The 22,006-nt window shown below is 45.4% G+C and overlaps 1 protein-coding gene across 1 annotated transcript in view; it reads right to left on the reverse strand.

Annotated features, from left to right (window-relative positions):
- The window catches only part of LOC126234308 (reversion-inducing cysteine-rich protein with Kazal motifs-like), a 354,561-nt gene that overhangs the window by 35,734 nt on the left and 296,821 nt on the right, over window positions 1-22,006 (reverse strand). The window contains exons 11-13 of the mRNA XM_049942994.1: window positions 20,766-21,043; window positions 17,066-17,245; window positions 4,855-5,041 (exon numbers count right to left, since the gene is read on the reverse strand). Coding sequence (XP_049798951.1) covers window positions 4,855-5,041; window positions 17,066-17,245; window positions 20,766-21,043 — 645 coding nt within the window. The remainder of the gene's footprint in view (window positions 1-4,854; window positions 5,042-17,065; window positions 17,246-20,765; window positions 21,044-22,006) is intronic.

Genomic DNA, 22,006 nt, shown 5'->3' on the forward strand with positions numbered 1-22,006 from the left:
TAATTAGGGTCGAAAATGATGGACTTAAGTGTAGTGTTATTCACTGTAAGGAACTTTATAATTTGTCACTATTCGCTACAGATGGCACCATAACTGACTCAGAAATACAAAATAAATTCTATGATAAGCCCATCAATGTAACAGATGTATAGGTAAACAAGAGTGAGGCAGACTTATTAGGGGAACGGACTTCAGCACCATTTGAAGCAAAATTTATCGAAGAAAGACGTTAAAGAATTTATGACGTATTTATGTCAAATAAACAAAAATGAAGAAACTAAAGTAGCCTTACGAAGGAGCAAAGCGCTACATCATGCATTAAATGCAAATACTTCTAATATACGGGAATTTAGCACAGTTAAAAATTTTAAATATGTTCCGGCGTAAAGTCGGGGGCCGGCACGACGGGCCAGAATGTTAGAGCAGAGTGTGCTGTGAAACGACTCAGCCGATAGTAAGCTGACCGACCCCTCTCTACGACGACAACGAGACAGTAGCGCCATCTACACGAAGAGGACGTAAGCGTCGCACCGCCTGGCCGCAGCCCAGTTGAAGACGACCTGTTCTACGAACGCTGCAGCAGTGACATAGGAAATGTACTGTTTCACTGTATTGGAATTGTATATAATAAAGAGTCTTCTTATTTGTCTGTCGCCATTTGCTTGCGTCACCATTATAAATTGCCAAAGTTAAGTATTGTCATTTAAGAAAAACTGCCTATTGGCTTATATCTCGGGTTCTTCGGCCGACGTTGGCTGGCATTGTCAAAGCTTCACCCTCCATTGCCGGTGGTGAACTGGAGCCGAGCTCGCGGCCGCAGACTATATGTACCTGACGCGCCAACGTCCGAGGGCTTCACCGCCGTCATTTCCGGTGCGGTTCTCCTCTTGCTACCTGCTACGGTCGTCCACTGCAGTACGGCAAGATAGGTTCCATTTACCTTAAGGCTTTCCTCTTTCTCGTTGAAGAAATACAAAATCACGCGAACGGCTTCAACAAGAAAGAAGAAAGCCTTAAGGTAAACGGATCCTGGCTTCCCGTGCTGCAGCGAACGACCGTCGCAGGTAGCAAGAGGAGAACCGTACCGGAAATGACCGAGGAGAAGCCCTCGGACGTTGGCGCGCCAGGTACATATAGTCTGCGGCCGCGAGCTCGGCTCCAGTTCACCACCGCCAATGGAGGATGAAGCTTTGACAACGCCAGCCAGTAGTGCTGGCGAAACGTCAGTAAAATCAGTAGATGAACGTCGGCCGAAGAACCCGAGACAGAAGCCAATAGGCAGTTTGTGAACAAGTGGCCAAGAAAGGCTTAACAATTTTGTATTGTCATTTATCTTACTGTAACAAAAATCCTTTAGTACGATTGGTTTGAATTGTTGTCTAGCGATCCGAGAAAGCAGGTTTCCTAGGCACCCTGTATTAAACGAGTGGGCAGGACACAACCAAATAAAAAAATATGGATGCAGGAGCTCTAATGATAAAAAGTGGTGAGGATAGTACTGTAATAGCAGATGAATCTGTAGAGGTGTCGGACCTTCTGAAATAAAATCTTGATTTCAGGTGCTTTATCTTTAATGAAAAAAATTTTCCTCATGGGAGACGGTCTAGCGATGGGAAATAGTTTATCCAGCATCTTGTCAGAAAAGTTTCTTAATGACTTGGAAATTAGATTTTTTGATAAATTAACCGATATAAAGCAGAAAACACTGTACGATCACCACTTTGCTGACGACACTATAGTTCTGTTGGAAGGAACCAAACAATACTTAAATGAAGTAACAGACGAACTCAACCAGATGCACCCAAAAATTAAGTTCACAATTGAACATGCAACTGATAGTTGTATCAATTTTCTCGTTTTGTCAATTAGTATATTCAATGGGAAACATCTGTTTAAAGTTTACACGTAACCTACATATTCAGGTATAATTATTGGGAGTAGTTCTAATCAAAAACGATATTTCTACTCATCTTTACACAGAATGTTACAGTTACCACTCACAGACGAAAACAGAGGTACAGAATTACAGACAATCAAGCAGAGCCGCGCTGGCTAACCGTGCGGTCTCGGGCGTCTTGCCACAGTTCGCGCGGCTGCCCCCGTCGGAGGATCGAGTCCTCCCTCGGGCATTGGTGTGTGTGCTGTTAGTTGAAGTTACATTAAGTTAGATTAATTTAGATTAAGTAGTGTGTAAGCCTAAGGACGGATGACCTCAGCTGTTTGGTCCCACAGGAACTTACCACAAATTTCAATTTTAATCAAGCAGACAGCATTAAGGAACAATTACCAAGAACATGATATAATAAAATTGTACAACAATGCACAGAAAAAATTAAACGGAAGAAAAACAATAGTATAGAAAGCCACCAGAAAATAAAATGTATATTACACTCACAGACAAACGTCATGTAACAGACCTTGTTGCAAGATGTTCCCCAAGACAGAAAGTTAAAATACAGAAAAAGAACGTACATAAGGAAAAATATAGTAATTCAGGAGTGTATAAAATGAATTGCCAAAATTGTCAGAGCACGTACTTGAAGAGCGTTTAAAATGTGTTATAAGGAACGTTGCAATTTAAATTCAAATCGTACAGTATTAGCTGAACGTTTGAGAACATCTAAACATACTTTAGTTGAGATTCAAGCAGCATGAAAATTATCCGCTTCTCAGACAAAGGCCTTCTGTTAAATGTTTTGGAAGAACTGGAAATTTTCGTAGAAAAGTAGAAATATATGCAAAACTAATTAAACGAACAAAACGAATTTAATTTACGTGGGTTCTTGCAGTTGATTGATGAAGTGCAGTAAGTAAGTAAGCAAAATATAATTCCTGCCGTATTATCTTATTTTGAATGCATATTTGTAAAGACTTTTAATATATATTTTTATAATGCATTTTGAAAGAGATTTTAATTGATTCACGTGTGTTTTCTGAAAGATAAGCAGATACGTACTGATATGAGATGTCTACACACAAACCTTTAAAAGAGGCGATTAAAACGTAAATTTAGTTTCCTGTAATTCTAAATTATCTTTGGACAACTGTACCATAGACGTTGCAAGTACTGTTGAAAAGTTAATTTATTCTTTGGTACTGCCAATGTCATCATTTACTACTGTACTTTAAATGTACTTCATATGTAATATAAGTCAGTTTAATCTATAGTGTTGTCAGACAACTTTAAACGTGAATCACCATACTGGAAATAAAATACTTACAGTACGTAACACCAATGTACGTTTTCGTATATCTCAGTTTGTACCTTTTGCAGTGTATATTGTGATGATGCTATAGTTCACTTGAAGAACGGAACCGGAAACAAAAAATACTAAGTGCGACTTGTGGCTGTTTTCAAAAACTTGCTACAAAGAGAGTTGACGCAGTAAGCATCTTACTGTTACTGTTGAAAAGCAACTTCCATCGCCTGCAAATCGCGATGGCCTCTCTGTCAACTTCTGTATAGAAGTCACGATCGAATTAGCCTCACTGCCGACCGCAATTTACTGTTGGTCCCTAAAGCACATACACTCTCCCCGCAGCTAGAAAAGAGCACAGTCTGCAGCCTACAGCCATCAACAAGAAACGAATTAGAACTGGTCTACAGAATTATCGTCTAGTGTCATTCACTTCTTCTCGATAGCAGAATAATGACTCCCTGGTGAAAATGATCTTGGTTCAGTGCTGCACTGCCGTCTACTAAATGAACTACATTCGTAAAGGTATAACAATCTCGTTTTGCGACTGGATGGAACATTTCTTTCTAGAGTGAACACAGCGCGTAATTCTGGATTAAGAGTCGTGTACAGATACAGATATAATGTATCACCGAGAAATCTCATAGGGCAGGTTTAATAGTTTCAAGCAGTAAAGCGTAGAGCAATTGTTCACAAATAATGTTTATTCCACACCCAGATTTCGGTCACACAGTGGTCAATCCCAGTGTAGTAAATGTAAGTTAAAACTTCAAAACGACATACATGCACATAGTCTTAGCTGGACCACTCCTGTCAAATGTTGAGTTCACTGAACTTACATTTAATGAACTAAAGACGGCGACACGGTGAATAAAATCTGGATGTGGAATAAAAATTATTTGCGACTGATTGCTGTAGTCGCTGGGCACACCTGCTTCCCAATGGAATCAAACCTGATAATTTTAATAATATTCATGATACGCTCTGCTGTGCTTAGTGGATAGCATTAGTGTGGAAAGGAATTTATGCAAAACCCTAGGAAACAGAAGGGGGTGCAAGATGTGTGTCAGCTTATCAGAGCATACCTTTCATGGGACTTGAGAGAGCTGTACAGGACAAAGACTGCAGGCGAGGGCTTAGATTGAAATATATGCAACAAATAAGTGAGAAGGTTGGTTGTAAGTGCTTTTCTGGAATGAAGAGACTGAGATAGCGGAGAAAATCGTGGTGGTCAGAAGCCTGATTACCGCTCCCCACCCCCACCCCCCTAAGGAATAAGAAAATAGATTTATTATGAGGTAGATTAAGCCAAAACTTGCCCTTTGGTATGTATCGATATTCACCATTGTGCTTGTTTTATTCAGTGTGTCTGTAGCATCTGTTCCTATACTTAGCTCTATGGAGTATGGCAAGTCCAGTATTGATCTGTGGAAAGGTTCATAGACAGAAATTACATCTCGTACTCTCGATGTTGAACTATTACATTTTGTTACTTGTAAGTGGGCATAACACTCAAGAGATCTACAAGAGACGAGTGCCCACTGCCGTAGGCATTTCTGCATCTAATGATAGATGAAAAGTGAAGAGTAATTTCAGTTGGTACGAGTGATGTTCAGCAAAGCAGCAGCAGCAGCAGCAGTAGCAGGACAACACTGACCTGGCGAGACAGGCGCTGGCGTAGGTGACGCCGCTGGCGGCGCAGACTGGCGCGTACACTGGCGGGCAGTTGCACGGCTGGCCGCTGTAGGCGGCGGCGCTGCTGTCGCACTGTCGCCGCGTGCACGTCAGCTCTCCGGAGGAACACGCGCACAGGTTGCACTCCAGGTAGAACTGCGAGTTGTGCTCTGCCGGCAGAACATCACATCGCCCCTCTTATACAGATGCGCTTTTACTCCTGCCACGGTGAAAACGGAATCACAACTGCTCCGACTGAGTACGTATAATACTGAAAATTATTTCTTTGTATATCGTGTATTATGTCGCATTCCACTGAGATGACAGAAATCATGGGATACTGTAATACATATGTGCATTAATCTCAATGAGGAATCGCCTCAGGAGACAATGGCAGCGCACCAGGCGTCCGTACTTCAAACGGCACATTAACAGACTACAGGGCATCATACACGATAAAATACAAACACATAGAACACAACAGTGGAACCAAAAGCTCGAAGGGCTGGACACCACACGACCTGGCGTGTGGCAACTAGCCCGATACTTCACCAGGGAGAAAATATACACCCCAACGCTTCAAGGGCCCGACGGACCTGCATACTCAGCGGAAGAGAAAGCAGAACTAATGGCCCGAACACTCGCAGCGTCATTCACACCGAACCTGGTACCATCTGATCCAGTGTTCACACTTGCTTCTGACCAAGAGGTTACACGCATTCTAGCCCAACCATCGCGCGACGACATTCGACATGCTAGCACAGCCGAAGTCTCCTGGGCTATAATGCATTCCGCTGCTAGGAAAGCCCCTGGTCATGATGGCATTCAAAACCGTGTCCTCCAGGAGTTCACGGATAAAGCAACTAAGTACCTAACACACATGAAGAATGCCATACTAAAACACCAACACTTCCCCGCCTTTTGGAAGACGGCCAAGGTCCTGATGTTCAGGAAGCCGGGGAAAGACCACAGCCTCCCACAAAATTACCGACCCATCAGCCTTCTGAGCTCGCTCAGTAAGATTGTTGAGAAGGTGATTCTCAAACGCATCACTAGGCACTGCATAACAAATGACATCCTGAGACCGGAGCAATTCGGCTTCAGGAATCACCACTCCACAACACAACAACTCCTACGGGTCGTTGAACATATAACACATGGCTTCAACATAAACAAAGCTACAGGGGCAATGTTCCTGGACATCGGAAAGGCTTTCGACCGTCTATGGCACAACGGCCTCATCCGCAAACTCAGCGACGCGGGATTCCCCGACGGGCTGCTGCGTCTAATACACTCATACCTCACAGACTAGCGCGAGGCTCAAACAGCTCTATCCTATGCTCAACAGGCGTAGCACACTGAACAGAAGGGTGTCGAGGTCCATGTACATGACACTTATCCGACCCCTGATGACGTACGCAGCTCCTGTCTGGGGATACGCTGCGCCTACACGCCTGCGTCGTCTGCAGCTCATACAAAACAAAGTACTCAAAATCATAAGCAATGCTCCACGATACACACGCATCGCGGACCTTCACCGGGAATACCGCCTTAGACTCTCACGGAGGTAATCCACAAACTCACCACAAGACTATACAGAAACTCCAGACATTCGCAGAACCCGTTTATTCTGAATCTGGGGAACTACGACCACAACCATAGATGGAAACATAAAAGACCAAAAGACATACTTGTAAGGGCATAACATCTATGGCCAAGCATACGCAAACATAACGGCACAGGCGAGCCCCTGTTAATCAGACGCCATTACTGGATGTCCGGCTGAAATATACTGCCGAATAACTGGCACCACACAGGGAAGCCGCACCGTACACTGCATGCAGACAAGCTCCACACATCCCCCACACAGTGAGACGATGTATGGCCGATCTCCCACTACTGTATAACGATCTTGATTGTTCCAGGAATGCAGCAGCTGCAGCCACTGGGACACATCGCCATCGCTAGTCACGGTAATGATGCATGATACCCATACTAACAAATCCAACCTTGCATGAGCTATCGCAGCTAGTAAGCCACTACTGCTCTTTCTACCCATCCCACTGTCGCAGAGGTTTTTTTCCCACGGCACGAGCCATGGCACTTTTTTCCCTCTGCTCTTCAAATCGCTACCCTCACTCGCGTTTCGTCCACTATCTATCACCTGATGGACCGTGTTAATGCGTAGTCTTACCCAGACGCACGGACAACATCACAGCCCAGCTTCCTGTGATCCACTTACTAGATAACTAACATGTTTTACGGAGGTGACAGTAGAACTTTTGGTTTGGTCACCACGTTGGTGCGGGCGTGAAGGGGCCTCATCTCTTTTTTTTAAACGCCCATTGGCTAAAAGTGTGGATAAACACACACACACACACACACACACACACACACACACACACATATATATATATATATATATATATATATATATATGTGTGTGTGTGTGTGTGTGTGTGTGTGTGTGTGTGTGTGTGTGTGTAGGAAACGAGAGAAGTGTCCTTATTGGCTGAGGGAGAAAGGGGGGATCTCTCTTGTCCTTCGGGAAGAGAGGGCGAGTCAGTCGCGAGGAGCCACTCAAAACGCACGGTCGAGTAACCGGGGCGGCTCTAAACAACATAGAAAGTGAAGTTATTAGTTATAAGAACGCCACGTGTCGTGGGCAGTGTCTATCATTATGTTAAGTCTGAAAACTGTGTTAATGTGTTGTAAAGGGTCGAAAATAACGGCGTACCCCAGAGCCGCCATATTGCAAATTCTGATTCTGTGACGTGTGTGACAAAGCAATTTCTGTATTAAAACAAGTATAGTACAAACGTTGTTGACAAATAACGTCTGGCATCCCTGAACACTCCACTTCAGCAGGATCACCACCTACTTGGAACCTGGCGACTGAGAGCTACTACTGTGCTACGAGGGACTTACCGAAGCAGCAAGACACCAGGTTAGTGATACCGCCCAGAGAAGCACTTCCATCTCGCTACAGTGTCACTGAGGGCGTTATGATACCTCCTAACATCATGTCGGACCTCCTTTAGACTGGCGTAGGGCAGCAGCTTGACGTGGCATGTAGTCAACAAGTCGTTGGAAGTGCCCTGCAGAAATACTGTGGCCTGCTGCCTGTATAGCCTACTGCGAAAGTGTTTTCGGTGCAGGATTTTGTGCACAAACTGACCTCTTGATTATGTATCATAACCTTTCGAGGGATTCATATTGGACGATATGAGTGGCCAAGTCATTAGCTCCAATTGTCCTGATTGTTCTTCAAACCCGTCCTGACAAATTGTGACTCGATGGCATGGCGCATTGTCATCTATAAATATTCCGTCGTTGTTCGGGAATGGCTGCAAATGGTCTACAAGTATCCAGAATGAGATTTTCACTCTGCAGCGGAGTGTGCGCTGATATGAAACTTCCTGGCAGATTAAAACTGTGTGCCCGACCGAGACTCGAACTCGGGACCTTTGCCTTTCGCGGGCAAGTGCTTGGCCGCGAAAGGCAAAGGTCCCGAGTTCGAGTCTCGGTCGGGCACACAGTTTTAATCTGCCAGGAAGTTTCGGTCTACAAGTAGTCAAACATAACAATTTCCACCCTATGACCGGTTCAGTCGGACCAGTGGACCCGGTCCACACCACGTAAACACAGCCCATACCATTATGGAACCACCGCCAGCTATCACAGTGCCTGGTTCACAACACGGATCCCTGCCTTTGTGGGTGAGCCGAGCGTGGCTCGTGTTCGTTCCATCTCTTATATAACACCCTGTTTTTACCGTACTGCCGCCTCGTTATGTTAATTTTCAATTACTGTCGTCACTGAGTGGCTGCCTTGTCTACCCCTGAGGGGCAGTAGCAGCGCTTATCGATATAGGCCCTGCCTTATTATCCTTGCTGGTTTGCTATTAATTCCCGGTCGTCGTGTGTCGTCCAACGGGTTGGAACGCGTCAGCAGTGCAGTTCGGACCGGGCAGTGAAGTCAGTAGGAACGCGCCAGCAATGGAGTTCAGACCTGTCAGTCGGACAGTTGGGCCGTGGCACAAGTTCAGTCGGGTTGGAGCGGCAGTGATGTTCGGATAGCCATGACTCGCCCCATGGCTGGGGACAGTCTTGGTTGATCGTCGGCTGGCCGTCTTACCGGACGATGTGTATTTGCTCGCCCATCGCTTATGGGTTGGCTGTGTGTGTCACAACTCGTGGTTCGTACTGGTGATTGCACAGTCACTACTTTTAGCATTCGTCGCGTTCTTCGTGCAAGTGTTTGTGAAATTGTGTGTGGCCTGTGATGACAACTGCCCAGTTATTTTAGTGCTGTCTCCGTGCTTATGTGTAGCAGTTGGTCGGTTGGCGCAGTCGCGACCTAGCACCAGTGGGGCATGCAGCGCCAGGGAGGCGCCGATAGCCGTCACTCGCCGATGATTGCTGACACACGTGATTTGAGTGGGGACGACTTTGGTTGATCGTCGGTGGGTCGTCTTGCCGGACGACGTATATTTGGCCGGCGATCGCTTATGGGTTGGCTGTGTGTGCCAACTCGTGATTCGTCCTTGTTCTGCTTAGTCACTGCCGTTAGCATTGTCCAGTTCTTCGTGCAAGTGTTCGTGAAACTGTGTGTAGTTTATGTGGTTTGACTGACAAGTTATTTAAAGGTTTTCGGCGTACTGCCTCTGAATTGGTCGGTTCGCGTGGAGTAGTGAGGAAGGACAGGATAGCCATCCCTCGCCTGACGATTGCCGACACACACGCTTGAGTGGCAACGGCCTCTTTTGGCCGTTTGGTAGGTCGTCTGATTAGAGGACGTGTATTTAGGTCGCCCACCGTTTATGGGTTGTCTGTGATACATTCTGGTTGTTGTTCCAGTCTCCGCTGTTAGCATCGTTTGAGTTTTGGTACAAGTCTGGAGCGGAACTGATCTTGATCATTGGTCTGTTGACTGCCTGTCGGTTGGGTTCCCAGCGGATTGAAAATGGTTGGACCAACTGCCTGTCTCACCTAACCGAGCGTTAGCGTTTGAATTCCAGGATTCCAGGCCGACCCTCGAACATCTGAGCGCCCCTGGGTGTACTGCTCAATTTTTTTAAATTTGTTCTTGTTGTTTGTACTTGTATGGCATCTAGCTGATTTTGTTTTAAATTAGAGTTGTTCGGTCTTAAGGCCTTCAGCCTAGTTCAAAGAACTGTTTCACATAAGGCCTTTGAGATTGTAAAATTTTTTAATGTTGTTGAATTTTAAGTTTTGGGCCTTCAGCCTAAATTAAAGAACTGTCTCACGTAAGGCCTTTGGTATTTAAAAAATTAATGTTATGGAGTTTTAAGTGTTTGGCTTTCAGCCGATTTGAATTTAACTTGTTACTTCAGCCTAACTAAAGAACGGTTTTAAGACAAGGCTTGCCTTTTAAATTGCTGATTTTGCTTGCATTTTAAGTTATTGACCTTCAGCCGTTTTTAAATTAAAGTGGCTTCCAGCCAGTAATTAAGTCCCAAAGATTAAAGCTGTGTGTTTAAAAAAAATCGATCTTGTAATGTCTGATCAAATAATAAAGTTGTATGTTCGAGTGTAACTGACAGCCCCTTATTTTGGTCCCTTTCCACAACTTATACTATCTGTCCTGACCTGCGGGATTAGTGGGGTCTACGCCATACTCGAACTCCACCATCAGTTCTTACCAGTTGAAATCGAGACTCATCAGATGAGGCCATGGTCTACAAGTCGTTTACGGTCCAATCAGTACGGTCACGACCCCAGAAGAGGCGCTGCAGGCGGGGCTCTTGCGTCGGCCGCCTGCTGCCAAACTCCATTAACGCCAAATTTTGCAGCTTTTCGCCTCACTGTCCTATGGATACGTTCGTCGTACGTCCATCATTGATTTATACACACGGTTGCTTCTCTATTAGCACTGACAACTCTACGCAAACGATGCTGCCCTCGGTCGTTACGTATTCTCGGCACAATCTTGACAGTGTGGATCTCGGTATATTGAATTCCCTAACCCTTTCCAAAACTGAGTGTCCCACACGTCTAGCTCCAGCTGCCATTCCGCGTTCAAAGTCTGTCAGTTTCCGACGCGCGGCCAAAATCACTTTGGAAAGCTGTTCACATGAGTCACCTGAGTACAAATGACAGATCCACTAACGCACTGCCCTTTTATACGTTGTGTAGGCGTTCCTGCAGCGTCCTCTGCATGAGTATATTGCTATCCCTGTAGTTTTGGCACCCCAGTGTAAGTTATTGATGTAGCCTAAAACCAGTCTTCTCCAAGCCTCACAGTATAAAACAAATGTGTTTTGTTAATTAGTGCCGTCGTATATGTCTGGTTCGAATATAACGATTTCTGTTTTTGTTGGTCTTAGTCAGTGAAAGGTACAAAACTCTAACTGAACAATGTTAATCCCAAGAGCATATTCCCTTGATGTATGAGGTGACTACAAAGAGTAAATTGGGGATCGTTAAAGCAAGTCTTCTTTTATGCAGTGCTGCACTACGCTCCTAAGTGACGCGTATACATGACACTATCTTTCAGTGTAGTCACCAAGTCTCTGTGAAAAACGGTTGGAACATTCTACCAATAATTAAATTCCTCAACGGTATAAATCCGGTGGTTGGTCACGGAGTCACTAGAGAACCGCTGTCTGAACTGCCTCGTCGTTGGAAAACCTCTTTCTGCCCCGTATGGTCTTTCCGATTGCCGAAAAGATGAAACTTGCATAGTTCAAGACCTGTCTTTTCCCATCACCATCATCCACATCTTTGTGCCCTTGGTCAAATTGTTAGCAACATTTCATTATGGCTGGACGCGACATTGCATTTGGTCCATAAACCGCCAGAATTTCACGGTGAATCTGTGGGTAATTTAGTCGGTTGCCAATAAGAATCGTGCTGTCCCAAGTAGTTCAAATTTCGAGTGCGACATTGAAGTTACACACTGTGATGCATCTGTTACCCACACGTCTGCAGGAAGTCCAAAACATGTACTCTCCTGCGGCACTCTTGTTGTGCAATAGTCTTAGCGTGGGGCGGCACTTCCTGAAGTCCGAACGTACATCTCGTTCTCTGCTGATCTAGTACACATTCTAGAAAAAAAAATTTAACTAATATGGAAAGTGTGTTGCAAGGTAAAACGGATATACGTTCAGAATTACCATTACGGAGCGTTCTACTGGTTGCTTCTGTGAAGGTAATACAAACTCCCAGAAAAAAACTGAGAAGGGCACTATACCACTGTAAGATAAGAAACCTTGATTCAGAAATGGGAAAGACGAATTTCGCACTCGAAAATTATAAATTTCAAATTTTCCTTTGGTCTGCTGATGATAAAAATCCAAACAATTACATCATCTTGGTAATTTTATTTATCTACGCCTCATACAGATGGTGCCAATATCGTAACGGTTGTTCAAAGGCGTTACCCAGCTTCTACGCAGACTGCCACTGCAGTACACGTTTGAACAACCCAAGTGTTATTCGAACAATTTTATAGACAGAGAAAATTCTTGCAGGGATATTTTCATCACTCTTACAGGACATAAATTCAGTTGGATCACATCAAATTTCAAGAGAACGAGCTGTACATGAGACTAGCTAGTCTTCCTATCCCCTTTTCATGCAACATCTGACGCAGTGTTCACGAGTAAGGTTTGTCAATGTTCCGGAGTCCATTATTTACATGAAAATCAAGTGGGGAGAAAACCTATTAATCAATCTCTGACATGGCGCTCTCACAACTTTACTGAAAACCTCTGCTGATGACGAAGGCTTTCTCATTGGAAAACTAATCGAACAATTAGCAACCTACAGCTCAAATTCTTTCTCCATTATCCGTTACAAATTATATAATCATGGAAATAGCCAGTGTATGAAAGTAGAATATCATCTCACTGTTTACAGTATTGACACTCGACATATTCATTTTGGAACCAGCACATCAAAACGATGTGGGAGAAAGTTTCAAGTCCTACGATTATCAGCAGAACCACAATAAGAGGTCTAAGTTCACAGACAAAAGAAAAATAAAATAAAATAATATAAAAAAATGAATAATGGACGCGAACCCGAACAGACAAGTATTTGTTTCTGGAGGTAAGCTGATATAATTTATAATGGCCATGTCTTTCAACCACCGCCGGTTACGAAATTAAAATCACACTAAAAACATGGTAAGGCTTTATGCAGATTCGTTGCACAGCGTCTTTAGTAACGTGTCGCTTTGCACATTCAGGCTGCGAATGCACAGTGAACACGTAAAGAGGCCTAGAAAAGTATGCCTCCCATAACGTGTGGCGTGCTTACTGAGGAATTTCGCGTGATATCATTCAGGCCACATAACGTAACTGTCATGTTTCCTACTGCATGATAATTCTCCTCTGAACACTGCAGATGCAGCGAAGATGCTCCTACAGCGCTTACGATGAGAAGTGTGTGATCATCCACCATACTGCGCCGACTTGGTTCCCTCTGATTTTCATCTCTTCGCTCATATGAACCGCTGGCTATGAAGACAGCATTTTGGTGTAGACTACGAACACCAGACCAGCGTAGGGGATTGGCGGAAATCACCCAACTTCTATGACGACCGTGTTGGAATGTTAGTACCGCCCACCGACAGATCTCTAAGTCGGAGCAGCTACTATGTAGAGATGTAGCTAAATGTTGCAAATGAAACATTTTTGATTTTTACTGTGATTTTCATTTTGTGACCGAACAGAGGTTGAAAAGGAAATACTTCTTCTGCTACTTTTACCACTACTACAAAAAATAGTTATAATGCTCCTACGACTCTTGTTATCTCCTGTGTAAATAGGAGATTTATTTTTTGTTGTTTTTTGTTTTTTTTTTTTTTTTGAAAAGCTACTTGTATTTTAAGGTAAGTTTTGACCTTTGAATGTAACCTACACTACCCAAAAGAGGTAAAGTATCACCTTTTCGAAACCCGTTGCGACAACTGAGTTTGAAATTTGGCTCAAAGGTGCGGACAACTTTTCTCTGTCACGCTGGAAGAGTATGTCGCCATACGACGTCATCCTCGGGCTCCACGACGCTTGTTACAGCAAGCTGTCACACAGTTCAGAAGTTATTGTCAGATGTGGGGTGAGTCATTGATGTCACACTGGCGCCAAATTTCGCCACAATTCCGCCCAACTCCATTGTGTCACTCGATCGAAAGGTCGTCATAGCTCCTCTTAGCCACGTTCCACCCCTTTTCTTGTCCCTTCTGCGATGGAGGTGAGAACCGCGACGCCTAGCGGTGAAGTCGCGCTCTTTTCTTATCAGTGGCCGAGGAAAACATTACAGACAAACCGTCGCTAAGAATCAGCACGAAAAGGCCGCAGTGGGTGGCATGAAGGGTGTCAATGGAACCACCCCTTTTCCTGGGGCGTTGATTTCCACAAATTTCAAGGTCGCAAACGAAAGTTCGCTGTATGGTGAGCAACACGAAGATGTTTTCCGCAATCTTTTACACTGCTGACGCCATCAGGCGTTTCGACCCTCCTCTAAGAACATTGGCCCATCGAACTTGATCGCGACCGTTTACAGCGCAGGGAGTCCATAATTTTTTTCTCTCGTATAGAGGCTGGAACCACTAGGGATTGTTGAAAACCGTTCAACGAAATCTGAACGTGATCCGGAGAAACTAAGGATGTTTACGATTTTTCAATGCTCCTATTTTGGTCCTCCTGTGGCGTGATCATGGAGGGATGCGAAATTGGCACATGCGTGAATAAAATGGCGAAAGATCCCCCCCTCCCACCTTTATTGAGGATTTTAAAAATGCACCTGTACAAACAAAAAACGGGACGAGAGCACGAGGTGTCTGCAGGCAGAGTACGTTGCTGCTCTTTCGTCGCTACAATGCAGCTCTTGCGTCTTATAGTAGGCCATCCGGAATTAGAGAGTGTTAAAGGGATTGCCGGTGTGCAAGTGCCTACGACGTCGTCACGGGTCCTACCTGTACAGGTGAAGAGTCGCATCCCTCCGTTATGAGGCCACCGAAGGGAACATAGTAGCTCTGAAAAAGCACAAGCACCCTTAGTTGCTTTCGGTCACGTTCAAATTTAGTCGATTGGTTCGGAACGTCCTTAGTGGTTCCAACCACTACACAAGAGGAAACAATGCAGTCTCCCTGCGCTCCAGGCGGATGCGATCGCATTCAACCAACACCGACTCAAAGGAAGGCCTCGGCGCTTGTTCGTGGCGTCACGTCAGCTAGGCACGGCGAACGCCAGATCTGTTGCAGGCATACTCATAATGGTGGTGTCTCTCTCTCTGACACAGGAAAATGTGAAACTATTGGCGGTAGTTGACCAACACACATTGTTCTGAGAGACTTCTGCAATCAATTAATTGTGCAATTCATTACACTTCTTAACAATCAGTGTACCCCCGAACTTAAATTTGCACCAGTTTTAAGGATTGACATACGAAAACAACTTCATGGTGCAGCAGCAACAGAATTCGGGCTTCTTTGACTTATTTGTGAATCTGAGGAAGTTACGTTTGTACTGGGTTGCTTTTACAAGAAACTGTGAACATATTGGTGCACTTCTTTAGATATCTTGGTTGACTATGGGGGGAGGAGCACTGAATGTTAATGAAATATCTTGCAATTGTACACGTTGGGGGAGGGGGTGGGGGACAGAAGAAGAGGGAAAAGAGAGCTACTTGTTTTACCAAATAAAATTCTTTTATCTTATAGACTTTCACCTTTCAGTTGCAAGAGGGGAATATTTATCTTTTCTAATGTGCATGCTTAAAAAAGTTTAAGCTCAGCAGTATTTTCGATGTATGAAGCTATTTTGTTTCCTGTTTGTAATTCCTTTCGTTGAAAACGACTGTAATCTAATGAAAGGCAACAGTTGGACATTTACACATGTAAATTAGTTCACATTTCCAGTGACGATGTCAAACGAAAATAAATAAATAAATAAAGAAAAGAAACGAGTTAATTGTAAGGGGGTTGGGGTAAGTTTCGATAGCAAAATGGATCAAGTAAATATAGTTACTTGAATGTAAAATTTCCGAGGCTTGCAATAGGGCAAAGCATCTTCTCATATTGATCTACGTTTATTTCGACAGGATTCAGTAATACAGAACTATGATCTTCATTTGTAGCTTTACGATAGGAAGAAAATCTTTCATCTAAATAAAACCGCAGAATCCAAAACAATACCAAACATTTTGTCCAAAAATAAGAGATTTATAGTGATAAGCGCGTCCTGGCGTTTCTGCCTGCAACAGACCTGGCGTTCGCCGTGCCTAGCTGACGTGACGTCACCAACAAGCTCCGAGGCCATCCTTTGAGTCGGTGTTGGTTCAACGGGGATGCAGCTCGATAGTGTTCTTAGAGAAGGGTCGAAATGCACGAGTGTGTGTCAATAGTGTCAAAGATTGTGAAGAAGTCTACCTGTTGACCATCGCACTGCGAATTTTAGCTTTTGGGCGCGAAACGTGTGGGAATCAAAGCCCCAGGAAAAGGGGTGGCTCCATTGATGTCCTTCATGTCACCCAATGCGTCGTTTTCGTACAGATTCTCAGCGGCTCTGTGTCTGTAATGTTTTCCTCGGCCACTCAGTAGAAAACCGCGGGGTTTCAGCGCTGAGCGACACAGTTCTCACGGCCATCACAGAGACGCCAAAAGAAGGGGTGAAATTTGGCTAAGACACATCTACAGTGGAGTTGGGCACAATTGTGGCGAAATTTGGTGCCAATGTGACATCAATGACCAACCCCACTCCTGACGTGAAATTCTGAGCTGTTTCCTTTTTGTCTCAAGTGTCGACAGCTTGCTGCATGAGGTGTCGTCGAGCCGAGTGTAATGCCGCGTAGTGCCGCGCCCTTGCGCTATTAAAGTGGAAAGTGATACTAACCTGTGGGCCAAATTTCAGACATAAGCGTCGGAAAATGCAGGAAATACAGGGTTTCGAAAAAGTGTTTCTTTAACTTTGTTGCGTCCGACCACCACGACTACAGTTTCAATCATAAGGTTATATTCAAGAGAAAGTTTTCGTACCTAAGCACATATCAAATTATTTTGCTGACCTGTGTATATGAAAGGAAGTTTTCACTTAGAACTGACCATACCGCCAACAATGTAATCTGCGTGTTTGAAATAAAGCTAACTATCGGAAGCGTGCGTGACTGTCAAGCAGAAGTTGTCGAGCGACAAATAACAACGTGGACAGGAGGTGAGTGGAGTGTTACCTATGCGCGTGGTGCCTATCCAGCAGGGCTGCGGCGGGGCGCAGGGCAGCGGCTCGCAGCGGTGCAGGGCGCCGCCGTGCCTGGGGCAGCGGCACAGCCTGGCGCAGCCCGTGCTCTGCGGCACCACCACCAGCGTGTCGCCCGGAACCACGTACTGCGACACCTCCCCCAGCCGGCACCCTGGAGCAGCGCCCAAAACATTAGGCAGGGCAGCCCGAGCACAGTGGGAGAGCTGGCACACTGCAGCACCAACGTGTCACCCAGGAACACTTGGTGCCGGGTCCATGAGAAACCACACGAACTGTTAGACAGGTCTCTGTGTCTAGAAATCAGTTCAATACTGAAGGCAATATCCACACATTCAAAAATGACAAATACATTGATTAAAGTATTTGGAACGATCATCTATCTTTAATGAAGTATATAAACGGAATTTGTATAAAAATGCTAAAAATGTGCCAGTTATACGTGCTGTCCTGTTTATTAAAATGGCTGGTTGTATACTGGAGATTTAAAGAAGAATGTAATTATCTTCCTTGAAAAAGCTGACGATAGTCCTTACGAAAATGGAGTGTTTCACTGGACTGGGTCGCTGGAAGTGAGCAGCAGGAGAGGAGAGTTGTTGAGGGCGAGCGTTTTGGGAAGGGTGTGGTATAAATAAATTGGAGACGGGGAGTCCAAAGTACTTGTTGCGAAGGAAGTTAGAAAAGTAGAGTAAGGAGTGAAGAGATGCCCTGACAAAGAAACGAAGAGAAATATTCTGTTAAGGTGGAAGGATGAGTAGATCTTTGAATGGGTTACGTAGGAGAGAGTGTAAGTCTCGTACGGGCAGGATGTGGAGAGTATGTGGGTATTTGTTGACGCGATGTAAGGTACAAATGCGAAAGAGAACCACAGTTAATAATAATGAATGAAACTATGGCGCGGTGGGTATCACCTTTGCAGACAGACTGACAAATTCAGTGTACATTGTGGGAAAGTAGAGAGAGGAAATTAACAAGGTGATACTTGGGGATGGCAGAGGGATGAAGAAGGTGAGGCTGAGCACATGACGGTAGAGGATTTAGAGGGAGTGGTAAAATTTTGATGGAGTAAAAATCCACCTGGCATTGTAATAGTAGAGGTTTGGTCCGATTAAGGCTTTGTTGGTGTGGAACATGGAGGAGGGATGTAATCCTAGTTTTTGGGTGTTTGGAGGTTAGCTGTTTTGATAGTAGATATTTTTTAGTTTATTGTAGGCTACTAGTTGGTTGGTGAATTGTTGCACTTGTCAATTTAAATTATGGTAAAGTTGTGGTCTGCTGTACTTTAGTATGTTAATTAGACAGAATTGTTGTAGATATAGACCACCAGGGGGGGGGGGAGGTACAGTTGTTTCTTTATGTAAGTATAGTTTGCATTTTGGAGGGGTTGATGAGGAATCTCTGGATGAACCAGAAGGTAAACTGTTTGAGATGGAGTTGAAGGGATCATAGGTATTTCTAGATGGTGGATCATAAGAGGAGGGAGTTCTCGCACATTGACAGTCAGAGGAAATACAAAAGTGGAGAAAGGCTGAACCCTGAGGTACACCTGCAGAGGGAAGGCAGATACGGCAGTTAGTGGATGAAGTCTTTTCGCGTTATCCGCTGATTTAAGTCGTCGTTCTGCTGCAACGTTACGATGAATTATCTTTCAAATTGTCGAAACGTTATCGCAGAACGACTCGTTGACTCGGTTTCATTATCGAAAATCGCCGAGAAAACCTGCATTCCCACACGGCAGGTAGTGTTGTTTATCGTTATACAGGATGGGTGACCTTTAAGAAGGATGCAATAAAGTGGATGCTGTTAACTGGAAGCGCATTCATTTGCAGTTTGTGAAGGAGATGAGAATTCTATATTGGGTCATATAATTTGTCAAGGTCAATGGAAACAAAAGATGGGAGGTTAGTAGTTACGTTTGTCCGTATTCGCAACTTGTACAGGTATGCTTCTGTATTCATGACAGGAGTGAGCCAATAGTGTCTGGCAAACTGAGAGCTCCGCATTTTACATCTACACTACTGGCCATTAAAATTGCTACACCACGAAGATGACGTGCTACAGACGCGAAATTTAACCGACTGGAAGAAGATGCTGTAATATGCAAATGATTAGCTTTTCAGAGCATTCACACAAGGCTGACGCTGGTGGCGACACCTACAACGTGCTCACATGAGGAAAGTTTCCAACCGATTTCTCATACACAAACAGCAGTTAACCGGCGTTGCCTGGTGAAACGTTGTTGTGATGCCTCGTGTAAGGAGGCCATCCCTTTTCCGACTTTGATAAAGGTCGGATTGTAGCCTATCGCGATATGGGTTTATCGTATCGCGACTTTGCTGCTCGAGTTGGTCGAGATGGGTTCGGGAGGGTAATACGGAACGCCGTGCTGGATCCCAACGGCCTCGTATCACTAGCAGTCGAGATGACAGGCATCTTATCCGCATGGCTGTAACGGATCGTGCAGCCACGTCTTGATCCCTGAGCCAACAGATGGGGACTTTTGCAAGACAACAACCATCTGCACGAACAGTTCGACGAAGTTTGCAGCAGTATGGACTATCAGCTCGGACAGCATGGCTACGGTTACCCTTGACGCTGCATCACAAACAGGAGCGCCTGCGATGGTGTAATCAACGACGAACCTGGGTGCACGAATGGCAAAACGTAATTTTTTCGGATGAATCCAGGTTATATTTACAGCATAACGATGACTGCATCCGTGCTTGGCGACATCGCGGTGAACGCACATTAGAAGCGTGTATTCGTCATCGCAATACTGGCGAATCACCCGGCGTGATGGTATGGGGTGCCATTGGTTACACGTCTCGGTCACTTCCTGTTCGCATTTGCGGCGCTTTGAACAGTGGACGTTAGATTTCAGATGTGTTACGAACCGTGGCTCTGCCGGCCGCGGTGGTCTAGCGGTTCTGGCGCTGCAGTCCGGAACCGCGGGACTGCTACGGTCGCAGGTTCGAATCCTGCCTCGGGCATGGGTGTGTGTGATGTCCTTAGGTTAGTTAGGTTTAAGTAGTTCTAAGTTCTAGGGGACTTATGACCTAAGATGTTGAGTCCCATAGTGCTCAGAGCCATTTGAACCATTTGAACCGTGGCTCTACCCTTCATTTGATCCCTTGCGAAACCCTACATCTCAGCAGGATAATGCAATACCGCATGTTGCAGGTACTGTACAGGCCTTTCTGGATACAGAAAATGTTCGACTGCTGCCCTGGCCAATACATTCTGCCGATCTCTTGCGAATTGAAAACGTCCGGTCAATGGTGGCCGAGCAACTGGCTCGTCACAATACGCCAGTCACTACTCTTGAGGAACTGTGGTATCGTGTTGAAGCTGCATGGGCAGCTTTACCTGTTCACGCCATCCAAGCTCTGTTTGAGTCAATGCCGAGGCGTATCAAGGCCGTTATTACGGCCAGAGATGGTTGTTCTGGGTACTGGTTTCTCAGGATCTATGCACCCAAGTTGCGTGAATATGTAATCACATGTCAGTTCTAGTATAATGTATTTGTCCAATGAATACCCGTTTGTCATCTGCATTTGATCTTGGTGTAGCAATTTTAATGGCCAATGGTGTACTACAACAGTGCACAGTTAGAAGATTTCGGAATGCGGCTTATCAGAGTGGGAATAAAAGTTGAGAAAGTGCCAGAGCTTTACCTGGCAGGCAGCGGTGCGTGTGGCAGGGGCGCCCGGCGGCGCAGTCCCTGTTGGGCAGGCAGGCGCGGCTGTGGTTGCAGGGGCGGCCGCGGCACGGCGCTGTCAGCGCGTCCTGTGGCGCGACCCGCGCCTCGGAACCCGCTGGCGCCAGCAGCGCCTCTAGTGGCGCGCACGGCCGGTCGCCGGCGGACAGCTGCGCGCACACCGCCGCGGGAGAGAGGCCGGGCGCGGCGCGGCGCCAGTCCACGCAGCTCTGCAGCAACGACTCGCAGTCCTCCCTGTGGGCGAACGCGCGTCACCTCCACAACACGGACAGAAGCGTTAAAGCCGCGAAAGGTGTCGGCGACTCTCCTGTATGGCAAGACACGAGTCTTGTTGTTGTTGTGGTCTTCAGTCCTGAGACTGGTTTGATGCAGCTCTCCATGCTACTCTATCCTGTGCAAGTTTGTTCATCTCCCAGTACCTACTGCAATCTACATCCTTCTGAATCTGCTTGGTGTATTCATCTCTTGGTCTCACTCTACGATTTTTACCCTCCACGCTGCCCTCCAATGCTAAGTTTGTGATCCCTTGATGCCTCAGAACATGTCCTACCAACCGGTCCCTTCTTCTTGTCAAGTTGTACCACAAACTCCTCTTCTCCCCAATTCTATTCAATACCTCCTCATTAGTTATGTGCTGCAAACGTCGTCAAACTGTTCATGCAGATGGTTGTCGTATTGCAGACGTCCCCATCTGTTGACTCAGGTATCGAGACGTGGCTGCACGAACCGTTACAGCCATGCTGATAAGATGCCTGTCATCTCGACTGCTAGTGATACGAGGCCGTTGGGATCCAGCACGGCGTTCCGTATTACCCTCGTAAAACCACCTATTCGATATTCTGCTAACAGTCATTGGATCTCGACCAATGGGAGCAACAATGTCACGATACGATAAACCGCAATCGCGATATGCTACAATCCGACCTTTATCAAAGTCGGAAACTTGATAGTATGCATTTCTCCTCCTCACACGAGGCATCACAACAACGTTTCACCAGGCAACGCCGTTCAACTGCTGTTTCTGTATGAGAAATCGGTTGGAAACTTTCCTCATGTCAGTACGTTGTAGGTGTCGCCACCGGCGCCAACCTTGTGTGAATGTTCTGAAAAGCTAATCATATGCATACCACAGTATCTTCTTCCTGTCGGTTAAATTTCGCGTCTGTAGCACGTCATCTTCGTGGTGTAGCAGTTTTA

Source organism: Schistocerca nitens, chromosome 2 (assembly GCF_023898315.1).
Source record: "Schistocerca nitens isolate TAMUIC-IGC-003100 chromosome 2, iqSchNite1.1, whole genome shotgun sequence".
NCBI classification, from domain to species: Eukaryota; Metazoa; Arthropoda; class Insecta; order Orthoptera; family Acrididae; genus Schistocerca; species Schistocerca nitens.